The sequence below is a fragment of the Sturnus vulgaris genome, chromosome 7, assembly GCF_052056855.1.
Source record: "Sturnus vulgaris isolate bStuVul1 chromosome 7, bStuVul1.hap1, whole genome shotgun sequence".
Taxonomy (NCBI): domain Eukaryota; kingdom Metazoa; phylum Chordata; class Aves; order Passeriformes; family Sturnidae; genus Sturnus; species Sturnus vulgaris.
In genome coordinates this window covers 24,682,487-24,697,008 of record NC_142249.1, presented here as the reverse complement: position 1 = coordinate 24,697,008, position 14,522 = coordinate 24,682,487, and the positions used below count along the sequence as shown (strand labels likewise).

Genomic DNA, 14,522 nt, shown 5'->3' with positions numbered 1-14,522 from the left:
ATTTTTCATAGTCAGATCTCTGTCCATTTTGATTTTTATGCCACATAGCTTCGGATGGACATATTTTTTTGAAGATATACTGGGAAATGATGAAAATATAAATTTCTCTAGCTCAGTTGTTTCTGTAGGCAATGCCACATTTGTTCTTAGCAGTACAAGTGCTGCGGGGACTCAACTTCTTATTCCCATTTGTACAGCAAATTTAGGCTTTGCCAATCATTTGTGCAGCTTCTTGGGGTTTTGGTACAGCTGAATGTAACCACTGAGATGCAGAGCCAGATAGACTAGGAAAAGCCAAATGTGCAGCAGGCTTGAATGATAAAACGGGGTGAAAAAAGGGCGAGACTCCTATTAATCCTATACCGAAAAATATGGTATTCTGATAAGTTTGTGATTTGCAGGTAGAAGGGGATAGTGTGGTTATCGCAGTGGGGAAAGGGGTAGAACTCACTTTTGAAGGTGCTGTCTAACTAAGGGTCAAAGTCGGGCAGGACCGAGTGAAAAGTCCCTGTTTCCTGGTACTTTTCTGGTGCTGGCTGAATCAAACCTTGGCCCAAGACTGCCCTGAAGCAGCAGTGCTAGGGAGCCTGCGGCTGAAGCTTGATGCAAAGCGCTAAACTTCCGAGCCGTGTGTGATGTTTTCCATAGTCTCACCCGGCGCTGAGCGGGGCCCCAGCGCCCACGGAGTGCCGGTGTGCGGGGGCGAGGCGTGCCCGGCGGGAGCGGCCGCATCCCGCATCCCTCATCCCTCATCCTTCATCCCGGATCCCGCATCCCGCAGGTGGCTCCGGCTCCTGCCCCCCCCGCCCCCCCGCGCGGGGCCGGCGGTGCGCGCGGCCATGTGACTGGCGCGCGCTTCCTGCCTCCGCGCCGCCTGATCCGCGCCGGGAGCGCGCGGCCGGGAGCGCGCAGCCGGGAGCGCGGAGCGAGCCCCGAGCCCGGCGCAGCCCAGCGGCTCCCGCAGCGCCCGGGGAGCGCCCCGGCCCGCGGGCGGCGGGGAGGGGGCGCAGCCGCAGCCCCGCCGCCGCCGCATGGAGACTCAGGACCAAGGGGCGCAGATGGAGCCGCTGCTGCCCACGGTACGGCTGCCGCAGCGCGGCCCCGGCCGGGGGGTTGCGACGCGCCCCGCGGGGAGGCAGCCGGGGAGGGGGCGCGGGGGCCGCCTGCCCGCCCGCCTGCCCGTGCTGGGCACCGCAGCCGATTTCTCGGTGCTTGGGGAAACAGGTTGGCTCGCTCCGGCGCCGGGCGATGCTGCGGCGGCGGGAGTGTCTGGGCGCCAGGACGCTCGGGGATGGAGCGGTGTGTGTTTGTGCGTGTGTGTACGTGTGTCCCTCCGGGGCAAGCACCCTGCCCTCCGGCCCCCCGCCTCAGACATCCCCTGCCTCTCGGTACCCTCTCTCTTCGTGTCCCCCTGCCTCCGACATTTCCTTTCTCAGGCTCTCCTGCCCCCCTGCTCCCCGGCGGTGGGGCAGCGCAGGGCAGCGAGCACCTGTGGGCAGCCCCGCGGGGATCCCGCTCCGCGGCCGGGGCAGTGTCCGGGGGTCCCTGTCCCTCCTCGCTTGCAGACCGCAGAGGAATCTGCCGAGGGCTGGCACTGACGATCCCGGGCTGTGCTTGGTGCCGCCGTGTCGCAGTCTCTGTGCTCAGCCGTGGTGGTCTGGGGATTTTTGTTGTCTGCGGGGCATGCGGCGCCCCCTCTCCCCGGAGCACCGTGGGGCTCCGCAGCTCCGGCCGGGCAGCCTCTTGCCGGGCAGCAAGTAGGAAAGAGATCAGGTGATGGGCGACTTTTAACATCATTAGCTCAGTAGGGACCCTTTTTTCCTGCCAGGCCTCCCCTAAACACAGGGTTGCAGACACGCAGAAGGTTTAACGGTGGGTGTCGATCTCCATCTCATACTGAGATTCTGTTTGTGAATGGTGGTTCCTGCCTTGCACAGGAAATCTGTCTGGGGCAGGGAAAAGTCTCTCATGTACATACACAAGTGTCTGACTGTGCATACACATCCCTGTCAACACACTGCATAGGTCTGTAGAGACTTTGCTGCTCCTGAAATGGCTGTGTGTTAGCACGGCGAGCTGCACAACATTGACAAAGCTTGAAAGAGACAAGTCTCAGCTGCTGCAGGTTGATGAGATGCGCTCGTGGCAAGCCCGTTTTTCATAGGGTCTGTTCCCATCATCTGTTGACGTGGTCCATTTTGCAATCAGGTGGCAGGTTGCTACACAGTGTGAGGTTATCTCTGGCATCTTCTTTCTCCTTGTGGCAGGGACAGTTTTCCCTGTTGCTTTCTGGATCCCTTTTATGAATTCTACTTCCTATTACTTGCTGCTCTGAGTTTCTGACAGTGCAGTAGAAGGTCCTGTTGCTTTCACTGACAGACTGGCTGTCGAGTTCCTTTCTGTAGAGAGACAATTAAGTGTAAACCAAGTTTCCATCTGTAGTTCATGACAGTGATTCTGTGGAAGGCTTAGTCCTTAGTATTTCACACCAGTGCAGTAGTCTGCAGTCAGTGGCAGTCTCGCTCTTGCTCATACCTTGCTGGCCTATGTGCCAGCCTCACTTTGTCAGCGTGTGTTGTCTCTGTGCGACAGCCACTGCACAGGGAGCCGGAGGAGTCAGATTTCAGAAGGTACAACGTGCAGGATTGCCTAGGCTGTCTGGCTTTAAATTTTGTTTCTTCAGGGCTGTGCCAGAAAAAAAGGCTATTGCTGTGATTGAGAGCACCAAAGGAGATAGTATTTCTTGTGTGCTGGTGAAGGGACAATTGTCCCTTGTTCCCTCAGGAGCCCTGCCCTGGTGCAGTACCTCTCTGCAGAGCTGCAGGTCCATAGAGCTGCTGATAGTGCTGTTGCTTGCTACGTTTGTGTCCTTGTTCCCAGCTCCATTTGCTACAGCTAAATTAATTAAGTTGTGTTTGCTTCAAGTGGAGATGGGAGACTTCTCTTCTGCATGTAATATATATATATTGCAGCATGTACCCAGTCCTCTCTTGTGGTTTCTGAGAGGGCCTGTGCAGCTCAACAACACAACATTACTTTCCTGCCACAATGATGGCAAAGGCACAACTCCTTCAAGATTTCTGGGTTCTGGTGATGTTTTCTCTGTGTGTCAGGCAATCAAGTGTGTGTTTGTGCAGTGGCAGTCTCAGCCTGGCTGCTCTCTAGGGCCCTATAATGCCTTTTGCATGCTGGGAGTCTCGTACCTGAAGTCATGGCAGAATCCGGGGAACAGGAATAGTGCTAACTAATTGGCACTAAGGTCTGGTAGTGTGGGAGGTAATGTTGTGACATACCTTTAGAGGACTTCTGTTTTGGGGATCAATCTTCATCTGGACTGGAAACAAACAGAATGGGAATGCAGACTGTAAAATGAATACAGGTCTGTTCCCAAGTGTTGTCCCAGTTTAGTGGGCTCTGGGTATGAAGAGAAAAGGCTTCTAGCAGAGCTTTTTTTTGTATCACACTATATGTTTTAATTGGTATTTCTGTAAGAAGATTGCAAATATAGTCCTTAATTAATTTTATCTCCTAATGGTGCTAGAGATTGTGAAGCCTCAATGAAATTTCCCACCAAAATCCCACAGTCTGTACAAAGTGGAATCTACTTTTATTCTAGTCATGTGTTATTGATTTATTATGCAAGCTTTTAATTGAAAACCCCAATTCCTAGCTATTTGGAAACTAATAAAATGCATTGTTGCCTGTGGTTCTGAGGAATTAGATAATTTTCTTGGCAGTTTCCCCATCACACTTTTTGAAATCAGGTCTTATATAGAGACGAGAGCCTTGTCAGCCATTGTGCTAATGGTTTTTTTTTACAGTGTGGACAAATTCTGGTGAAAATTATTAGAAATCTAGTGCTAATTTACTGTAAGTGCAATATTGTATAAATAAATTAAAAAGGAAATTGTTCACCTGGAAGCAAATTGATGAAGCTGCTCTTGGAAATGCAAACATAGTCTTAATTTGTATTGTTCAGTACATATACTAATATGGTAACAAAATGTAGTTGTATGCTTTCAGAATCATCTAGTGATTTATTTATCAGTCATCAAGTATGTTTTTTCAGTGATTATTCAGAGTGCTTTAAATAGTTGTGAGTAATTGAAAGATTTCTGAGGAGTCATCATTTGTTTACAGAACAGGGAAAACAATCTGCAGACCTCTACAGAGATCTTCTGTTGATTTCCTAACAAAGAACTAAATATTGCGAGTTTGTTGTGTATATGTATACCTGATTGCATGGAAATTATTTTGAAAATTGTTGCTTTAGTGTGACTTTATTGGCAATTTATTCGCAGCAGAAGTTGTTCATATTTGTTCCTGTAGATTCTGGATCTCTCATATGCAAATCAGAATTGACTTTTAAAATAGGGTTGTTATTTGGTAGGGGTTTGATATTTTGGATATAAGGAGGATGTATACACAATGTGCAGATATTTTTGCTAACTATGTTTATGTTTGGCATGTTGTTTTCCTGTGTTTTCTGAAGGTAGCAGTAAGACCCAAGTACTGAAAGTGAAATTGACTTCTCCTTTCCTGTTCTCGCCCTCCTCATTCACTCTTAAAGTATTTTGCTGTATTTATTTGGTTATTTATTTTTAAATTTACTGTTCGAATCTGGTAGATACAAGGCCTTGAAGCATGACACTGCTGAGCTATATGTGTATTCTGCATATGCATGTGCTGTAGTGTATGATGTGTATGCTGTAGGTAAGAGAGGGTTTGTATCAAGAGTGCTCTTGCTGCTGCAAATGGCACACAGCTATTGCTGCTTAGGACTCTGTATGTGGGAGAGTGGTATAGCAAGATCTTGGGAAGTAACTATTTTTGCTGTAGCAGGTGAGTGTGGGAAGCTGCTCACACTAACAGGCCAAATTCTTTTGCTTTTGTTAATGCTGAGTGGGACCTTGGATGAGACTTGCAGATGAAATGTATTGCTCATTGTGAGAAGGGGTGTCAGAGCCTGACCCCGTGGTTTGTACAGCAGTACTCATTCCCAGCTCACTTCTCCAGAGTACAGCATTATAGCAGCACTAAAGGCAAGTTTATAGAGACTACAGGAATGTTGTGATTCTTTTGGAAAAAAACAGAGGCAGTATTACATTTTCAAGACAAGTGTGCTGAGATAATAGCACCATTGAAAATAAAACCCTAAAACTTAATTGTAAGTATAAATTTAGGACTGAATTTCTGCTCTTGGTATTTTCTTTATTACTGCCTGATTCCAAGTTCTAAATGAAAAGAAAAAAAGAAAACTTCCCCAGAAAATGCTAGAAAGAAATGAAGTAACAGTCACAATCACGTATTTATTTAAGCCCTCCCAACTTCCCCCTTATATTTGCCAGTGTCATAGTTAAAAAAAATACAGCTGGATCATATGCTGTTCTCTGGTGTTTCTGTTTAAGAATTATTGGCAGCCTGAGACATATTTGCACAAAAATTAAAAAAACCCACCAAGTAGTATGTGTAAATCTTACCTCCTTAATGCATCTATAACTTGTTTGATTTCTTCCCACAAATTCTACTTGTTAAATATATGCCTTCAATTTCCTCTGTTAATAATTGTATCTTCTCTCTACTTTTTCCTTTGCAAAAAATACAGAATGAATTCTAAAACAAAATACTTCCTTTGACATCTTTTAATACTTCTTAAATAAGTAATGCTTACAGTTTCAATGGATGAGTGTTTAAGTAGGTGAGGAAATCTTAATCCACTGTGAAGTGTCTTAGACAATTAGTTGTGTGTCTGAGATGAGAATGGAAAGCCATAGCCATTGCATGTTCCTTTCATAGGTTCATGTCTGCCTTGTAAAAAGCCCAAATATTGAAGAATAACATCCATGTGGCTCCTTTTGCAATAATAATGCCATTTTGATGTCATACAAACTGATGGAGCACTGAATGTGTTCACACAATTTTCAGTGTTGGTGCAGTTTAAAAGTTATTCTCATGAAATGAAAAAAAGTGTAGCATATTTAAAGATAGTTAAAATCCACCCTTGTTCTACAAGGTTGTTTATTAGGATAGGCAAGGTGAAAGTTGGAATAGATAATAAAGGCTATTGCTAAAAATAGAAGAAATGTCTTGGGGAGAAAAGAAGTTGCAGGGTGAAATGAGGGTAAATGAGGTGTGGAGTTTTGTGTCAACTTGGAGAATCAAGGGCATTATGGCTGGCTGGTATGAAAGGCAAAAGGGAGCTGATACATTTCATGGGCAAAGAAGTGTAGGAATAGAAACAGGAAAAACAGGGCTTTTGCTTCCTTGTACAGCAGGCACAAAATAGCATTTTGAATCCTGAGTTTTCTCTGTCTTTGCCAATTTCCCTGTTTTCCTGCTTACACCCTGTCCACTTTGTTTAATTAGGTATTTATGAGACATCACAAGGTTTATAAATAAATACGTATTGAAATTTAGTGGAGATGTGAAAGATAAGGTCAATATTTGCAAGATCTCAATTTTAATCAAACAGACCAGAAACTTGCTGCAAAAAATCTGTTGCAGTAACGTATTTAGGAGAAATGAAGTCGGCAAGTTACATGAGCTAATATTTGACATTTTAAGGTATTTGTTGATTAGTGCAGTACTATATGTGTGTTTTGCAAAAAGAGTAGCAATTGTGGAACAATTCAAGAACAACAAAAATTTGCATGAGCCTAAAATATGAAGGAGCATTTGAAGAAATTTGGATTCCTTAGCCTGAAGACACGTTTGGTGTGTAATACTGCTGCAAAAAGGATCAGTTTCTTTCTTGTGTCTGTACTGAATAGGAACCAAGGGAGAGGTTATGGGATCATTTTAAAAGCAGGTTAAGGAAAGCTGTCTAATACTTAGAGTGATGTAGTGTTGGAGCAAATTGTCTGGTATGTTTGGGGAATCTATTATCCATATGTCTGTAGGAATAGGTAAGAAAATTATTGCTGCTTAAGAACTGAGTAATGGACTAGAAGACCTCATGAGATCTCTTCCAGTCCTATCATACTTTGCAAAGAGCTCACTTCTGTCTTTTTGGCACAGGTGTGTTATACATGGATGGTAGATTAAGTGCAAACTAAGAAGAAAGAAGTAGTTTATCTGGGTTATAAACGTTGATATCCTCAGTTAAGTCCACCTAAATAGGGAATTTACTAGAAATATTTAAATTTACTGTAAACATATTCAAAGAGTATCTTGCAATGATAAATGGTTGCAGTTGATCCATTTTGTTGCATTTTACAAAAAAATTATAAAATGCAACATTATTTATTAATTTTTGTCTGCAAAATGCCAATCTGAAATATAGATTTTTTTAAGCCTTTGTGGAATTCTCTTGACTTTTAAAAGAATGTAGGACTCTGGGGACTGCAAGAAGTTCCAGGACAAATTTCCCTGGGAAAAATTACTGTCACAGGAATTAGCTGTCGCACTCAAAAATGCCAGAAAATATTGCACATGTGTGTAGTTTTCTGGAGAGAGGTTTAAAAATTTTTGTACCTTTTTCTGGAAACTTTTATTAATAGTAGTTAAAATGCTATAAATTCAACACACTCTTGATCTGAAGCCTGTACTCTGAAGAACAGCTCCAGATACCAGTCACTAGCAATTTTGCTAGATAGTCTCTAGAGCTATTCATAGTCACTGAAACTGTATAAGGATGGAAAAAAGACCCAACCCTGCTATTAGATCCTGGCAATAGAAAATAGGTACTTAAACTGTAATTAGTCTGGCAAACAATATCATTAAAGTCAAGAGCAAAATGCCATGTCTTTACCAGAGAGAAGATGGTAGGTACATGTAAACTTCCCTTTCAACTTATGAGTGTGCACAGGGGTTTTACTTTAGAAATAAGCATACAAAAGTAAGAATGTGATTTCCTGTCAAATCTGAAAACTTTTGAGTTCTGAATACCACTGAAAACTTTGTGGTAGTTGTATGGTATTAAGGATGTTCATAGTGTTGCAAATATGATTAGGAAATAAAGGCACAATGAAGGAGATTATGCATAAATTTTAAGTGCTTTAGATTTTTTTTTCATTGGTACTGACTACTTGTCTTGATATTTTTTATTTATAAAGTCAAAGAATAGCATACACAGGGGAATAAAATTATTCTCCTGCTATATTCTATAGTATGAAGAATGTAACAAAAATCAGAATTTCCTGTTGCCTGTGGAATGATGGACATTTGTCTATCTTTGAATTTGTGAAAATGTGATAACCTGTATCTATTTTCCTAAAAATGCATTAAGCATTTCTTTTAATCATTTTTGTGACCTATTTAAGTAGCTACCAAAATAGAACCAGAGTGTCCCAGAACAGTACATTATTGTGTCAGCAGAAGGGGTATTATATGTATTGGTATTTTAAAAGAATTTATAGAATAAAATTGGTTCCCTTCTGCCCCCTCATCCCCAAGTCTGTGCAGCAGCTGCTGCCAGCCATCTTAATGCCGTTCCTCAGGAACAACTTAGTTTCCAGTTCTTTTGAGACTATTGCTACTTCATTTGAGACTTGTACATGTTTCCAAGGTGTCATTACCATGGCAAATCTTCATGCAGTGTCTGTAAGTCTGCTCTGCAAGTGCTGAGATTTTAACATATTTTAGGTTTTTTTCAGTAAATTTAATAACTTGGATTGTAACCCGTATTATCCATCTCCTTCAACTGATGTTATCCTTTCCCTTTATTTGAAGAGAAGATAGAAATAGAAGATAGAAGACTTGCCTGACTATATAATTGTCTTTTAGAAAGCTTCCACTTTATTATGTTTTCCTCTTCATGACTGTGCTAGTGAAATACTTAACTATGTCCACATGCTTTTATTGCAACCTTATAATAGCATTTGAAATTAAATGTAGCAATGAGCTGTAAAAGCACTCATAAAGCTGTGTTTCATACTTATCTGAGAATCTTCTCATGAAAATTCTAATAATAGGTGAATTCGATATTTTGGGAGAAGCATTTAAATGATTTTGGATTAAGTGAATATGCTCTCAAAAACAGCAGTGCAGAAGCCTTCATGCTTATCCTCACAAATTTCAGAAAAATGAGTTTTTTCTGTAGTGATCTGTCTGGATTTCCCCATCAACATCAAATGTGCCTCTTGCTTTTTGAATAATGCTTCACCTCCAATCCTCATCTTGTAGGGAAATGGTTTGAGAAAAACCCTGCTGTGGAGTATACACTGAAAACTCATGTAACTCACATGGTTTTGTCTAAAACGACATAGGCAGAAAGAGACTTTAGAAGGATCTTTTAAAGAAAAAGCCACAATTAGCTTTAGAGAGGATGAAATGTTTTTTAGGTGATCTGTAGTTTGCATAGTTTGATTGTTTTCATTTCACTTTGTCTTACCTAAAAGTTCAGGGCTTCATGTCTGCTGTATCTGAACTGATTCACTTTGGCCAGCAAATACATGAACATTTATTTCTATTTGCCCACCCATAACCTCAGATAGATGAGAGGTTTCTAAATGTTAACCAGTATTGCCCAGAGCAACACAACTGTGGTTACCTCTGGAGTGAAGACCAATTGAAAAGAAACCAGTCACTCTCTACAGAATATTTGTGAACCATGACTTTTTTTCCCCCAATTCTCTGTCCAGTGCTGGCCAAATTTGGGCAAAAATAACAGAGGCAGCAAAGCCCTTTTAGCCTTGAAAAATATCAAGCTTCTGAAGAATGTGCTTGCTTCACTAAGGATTGGTGCTGATAAGAGGACAGGAGATGTTTTTGAGATCTGGGTGTCTGCACTGAACCCATGGTGAGGGATTTGCCTTGGGCTAGCTTCTGCTGCAGGAACTGTGTTCCCATTAGCAGATATGATGGGACTGTACATGGTAACAGGATTAGAGCTTGCAAACGCCAGTACCTTGCAGCCAAACAACACCAAATCCCAAAGCTACTTTACCCTGCCTCCCTCCCTCAAGTTTCTCCATAAATGTGCAACTTGTTAATATACGTACGCCTATGAAAAATGTTAAGCTAGAGAGTACAAATAGAACTTCATAAAAGAATCTTTTGAAGTAAAATATGGAAATATTGAGATATCTAATGGAAATTATTACCAAAACATGTGAAGGTGCAGATATGTAAAATCTGACTACATTTTTTTGTTTATTCTTCTGTGAGTGTGTCAGACTTACACAATCCAGTCTGTTACACATTTGTATGACCTATATATCTCGGGTAGTTCAACACAAAGAATGTAGGTTTTGATGATGCATCCAATGCAGGATCTGAGAAACTCTGCTGGGAAAGTGACCTTCTTGCTCTAAAATGATTTTTAAAAAAATCTAAAACTGTAGAAATTATGATTCCAAGAGTGGTCTGGTAATAAGATAAGCTTATCATATAAAACTTCTGAGTAGTGTTTCAGTGGCAATATTAGAAATAGGTATCTCTGCAAAACCAATTCTTGGTGACCCTTAGACTACTAAAATTGATAACTATGACACTCATCAAAAGTTATTAACTATTTTATGTTTATTTGTTTGTGTCTGTCTCTTCTCTTTTGGATTGCATACAAAGGATGGCTGTACAAAAAAACCACTGCAAGGCAGACAGAATCAGAGCCTTCTCTACAAGTCCCTTAGTTGTGTGCTGTGACCTCGCATAAATGCAATGTAGGTTTATTCTTGAGAAAATTGGGCTAATCTGCTTTGTGCTTGGCATCCCACAGGAATAAACACAGCAAGAATAAAGATTAAAACATGGATAAGATGCTGTAAAAACTTTAGGTGGTTATATTTTATTTGTTCAGGAAAAAAATTGTGTGAACTTTTTGGGATGAAGACTGTGGTTTCCTCCTGGCTCTGTCACTCCCTGGTCCTGGTCCATGACTGCCCTGTTCAGGGCTAGGACAGTACTCACATGAACAACAAGCCTGCTTAGTAGCATGATTGCAAACAAATACATCTCTGGCAATACAAAAATCCACTTATTTTCTCTAAGTTTGTTATTCTCCAGACTGCCCATGGAAATTACTGGGCTACTGTAGCATAATCACTCTGACTGTAATCACATAAAGTGCTTGCTCTAAGAGTTCAGGTAATAATGGTTATAAATTGTGAACAGACAGAATTAAAAATCTCTCAGTTTGTATTTTTTTTTAGAATAAGAAAATTTCCAACTTTCATGCTCAACAAATAGAAAATCTATGGAATAGGGCAAATGCATTTTTATGGATATGAAATAAAAAAATTTCTAGAGGATTATGATTTATCTTGTTCAAATACTGTAACCCAGAGACTTTTATCCTATTATCTGCTTTACTTTCACCTTTGAGTTTTAAATTTTTCATTTCACAGTGATTGCAGAAATAACTGTTTATATAGTGCTTCCATCATGCATATTTATTAAAAAGTAATAAAAAATCATTAAAATAAGTCTTGACTTGAGCATAAAAAAAAGAATTGATAGATGGTATGTGCAACCTGTAATATATTTTAATGCTTTGCAGTTATAGTACAGTTTTTAATAACTCATTCCTAGGACTGTGTCTAGTTCTGCTACTGATATATTTATATGGGAAAATAATATCAATTTATAGTTGTTATGACTTATTTTTTTAGTTTGCCTTTTTTTAAGAGTCCGTAATGAATTGATTGTTTTCCTGCTAATATTTGATATTTCTCCAGTAGGCTTTTCTTGTGTATTTAGAAAGAGTGTGTTTTCTGTGTCTGTTGATGCAAAACTGAAAATACACAGCTTCTCTGGGCAACCTGCTCCAGTACCTCACACAAAATCATGACCCAGACATTTTTCTGAGTTGGCAAGTGCTCGAGATTTCCTATCCACCAAACTTTCTCAAGGCACTGAAGACACAGGGAGGTTTATTACAATATTTTAAGCCTTAAAGTAGCTTCCAACAAGTATTAGAAATGGTTGTAGAATTGAAAAAAAAAGGAAAAGGAAGAAAAAGAAAAAAATGTGTATTTTTCCTTTACTCGTGTGGAATGGGAAAATGTCTCAATCCACAGTCAGCAGCATGATTCCTTTGCAAAATCTCAATTTTAATTTCATTTCATTTTTTCCTTTTAGTTGTCTTTATTGGTGGGGATAGGAATATAACGATAAAGAAGTTTCTAGTATTTGGCATTGTTAAACTCCAGATGTGCCATAAGGGGTGCAAGTGTGAATATAATGCTTAGAGCAAGAAATTATGAAGAAAATCTAGTATCAAATCATTACTGTTAACTTTTTAAATTTCTGCTATAATCTTGCAATCTCGTAACATTGACACGAAGAAAACACCAATGTTCTAGTTATTTATCTTAAAGTTAAAAAAAGAAAAAGGCAAGATTTTGGCTCTCATGGTAGAGATTGAAAATGTGGAAACATCAGTCTTGATAATCCAGAAGGCAAAAATCATCCTATGCATACTTCTTTCTGTATCTCATTTTTGAGGCAGTATCTTGATTTTTAGGTGCTACTGCTTGCTGTCAATATCCTTTGTCTGGAGCAAACTTGCTTTTCCCCTGGACTGGTTTTCTCTCCATGTCCAGCATGCTCATTATCCAGGATATGCCTCTTTCCAGTGCTGTGCTCTACTCATTTCTTCCTACTCTTCTTTTTCTTGTGCTGCACCCAAGAGTGTGCTGAGAGTTAAGTAGCTGCTGATGTGGGCTCAATATAAAAAGATGTTTCAGAGAGCCTTCTGCACATAATTTTTTAATTTCTTCAAGGGAAAAAAAAGGGAGAAACTAGATGTTATCTGACCTGGCTGTAGCTTTCACAAGGTAGTGACAGTGGCCATGTGGCATGGGCTCAGGTAATGTCATTGATGGTAGCCCTGAGGGCTGGCAGCCTGAGGCTGGCCTTTCCCTGGGCTTTCAATTTCAGGACTGTTAAGTCTGGATCATATTTTGGTGTTACATGAATCAGGATTTCTTGGCTAGTGGGGAAATAAATTCTGTTCAAATTGAAGCAAGGTAGGAGTTGTTCTGGAAATGAGGCAATTCAGGAGACAGAGGATGTGATACTATGAAAAATAAAGAATAAAAAGTGAATACAGAATAAATCCAAACTATTTCATTATAGGAGAAATAGTAAATTTCAGTAACATTTATCAAATACTAAGTTAAAAAGGAGAGGAACACTTTTGAGAAAGTATAGAGTTCAAGTGCAGAAATTACAGTCATGAAGGGTATTGTGGAGGCCATGCATGTAAATAGGTTAAAAAGGAATTAGGTAATTGAGCACAATGATCCTAATTCAACAGATGCAATCACCAGCTTAGGAAAACTTTAAACTGCTGATCACCAGAATGAGGGACTGAATACCAGAGGAAAGATTATTTACTGGTTTGCTTTTTTCCTTTCTACAATAAGAACCAAATAGAGGGATAACCTGAGGCAAGATACTGAGTTTCAGAGATTTCTGTGGTTCTGCTTTTGATTTCCTTACCAAATAGGCTTTGTCTTTGTTAGCTTTGCAAGGATGGGTTATCTCAGATGGTTCTGTGTAAAAAGAAATAATTCTCTTTGGTCTTACCAATGACTCATTCACCTGTAGATGAGATAATTTAAAAATAGCTGATTATCCAAAATGAGTCTTTCTTGCGCTAAAGAGTTAATTTTCTTTCTGATCAGTTACTTTTTTTTGGTGGATTGGATATTTCAGGTGAGACTTGTTCCTGGCTGAGAGGTCCTGAACATAGGAAAATGCAGAACCTCAAATATTTCAGTAATGAGCAGCAGTGACCTGGGAGAGGTCAGTCAGACTGTATTGTTGCTCAGTTCAGTAGCAAAGGAAGGAGAACGCTGATCTGCTCTACTTGTGCATTCTCATTTTCACACAAGCACATCTACACGTGCCGATGTCTTCCTGGCCTTGTGAACTGTGGTCCTTCCACAAAGCACCTCCCTTTGCTGAATTTTGGGAGTTTCGTTGAAGCCATAGCTCTGGTTGCTATCACAGATCTTATTTTTGAAAAATCCATGTTGCTTGCAAGAAGGTTCTGTGATCATTGTGAATGTGCTGTCCAGCAATTTATAGCTTCAGCTGTGATAAGACTTGCTTTGTATAATAAATAGAATACTGGCTTTTTACAGTGGGCAAGTAGTTGTATGTTGTTTTACAGGTTCAGTTGTGAGCTGCTGAGGAGGGCACAAGGCTGACACCGAGCCAGGAAGAGTCCTTGAAGCAGCTGGTGATGGATGCCAAGAGTTGTCATTTTAATTGTATTAATGTCAGATATGCCCCTGGATTTTGCTGGGACCAGCTGTGTGCAATTCAGCTGCTGGGCCCTAGATGGTGTCTGGCTTGTCTCTGCATCCCCTCGGGTCTTCACTGCGAGCTTTGCTTGAGAGGAGAGGAGAGGAGAGGAGAGGAGAGGAGAGGAGAGGAGAGGAGAGGAGAGGAGAGGAGAGGAGAGGAGAGGAGAGGAGAGGAGAGGAGAGGAGAGGAGAGGAGAGGAGAGGAGAGGAGAGGAGAGGAGAGCGCATTGCATCCGTGGTGACAGCACATGGCTCTTGTGATGTCAAACCAACGCTGAAGAGTTTCTAGGAGTTCGGAAATGTGTTCGTTTCAAAGATCCTCACCAA

At 40.9% G+C, this 14,522-nt stretch overlaps 1 protein-coding gene across 1 annotated transcript in view; it reads left to right on the top strand.

Moving 5' to 3' along the window:
• Positions 1 to 1,011: 1,011 nt before the first annotated feature.
• The window catches only part of SLC4A10 (solute carrier family 4 member 10), a 145,504-nt gene continuing 131,993 nt past the window's right edge, over positions 1,012 to 14,522 (top strand). The window contains exon 1 of the mRNA XM_088168140.1: positions 1,012 to 1,079. Coding sequence (XP_088024266.1) covers positions 1,032 to 1,079 — 48 coding nt within the window. The 5' untranslated portion in view covers positions 1,012 to 1,031. The remainder of the gene's footprint in view (positions 1,080 to 14,522) is intronic.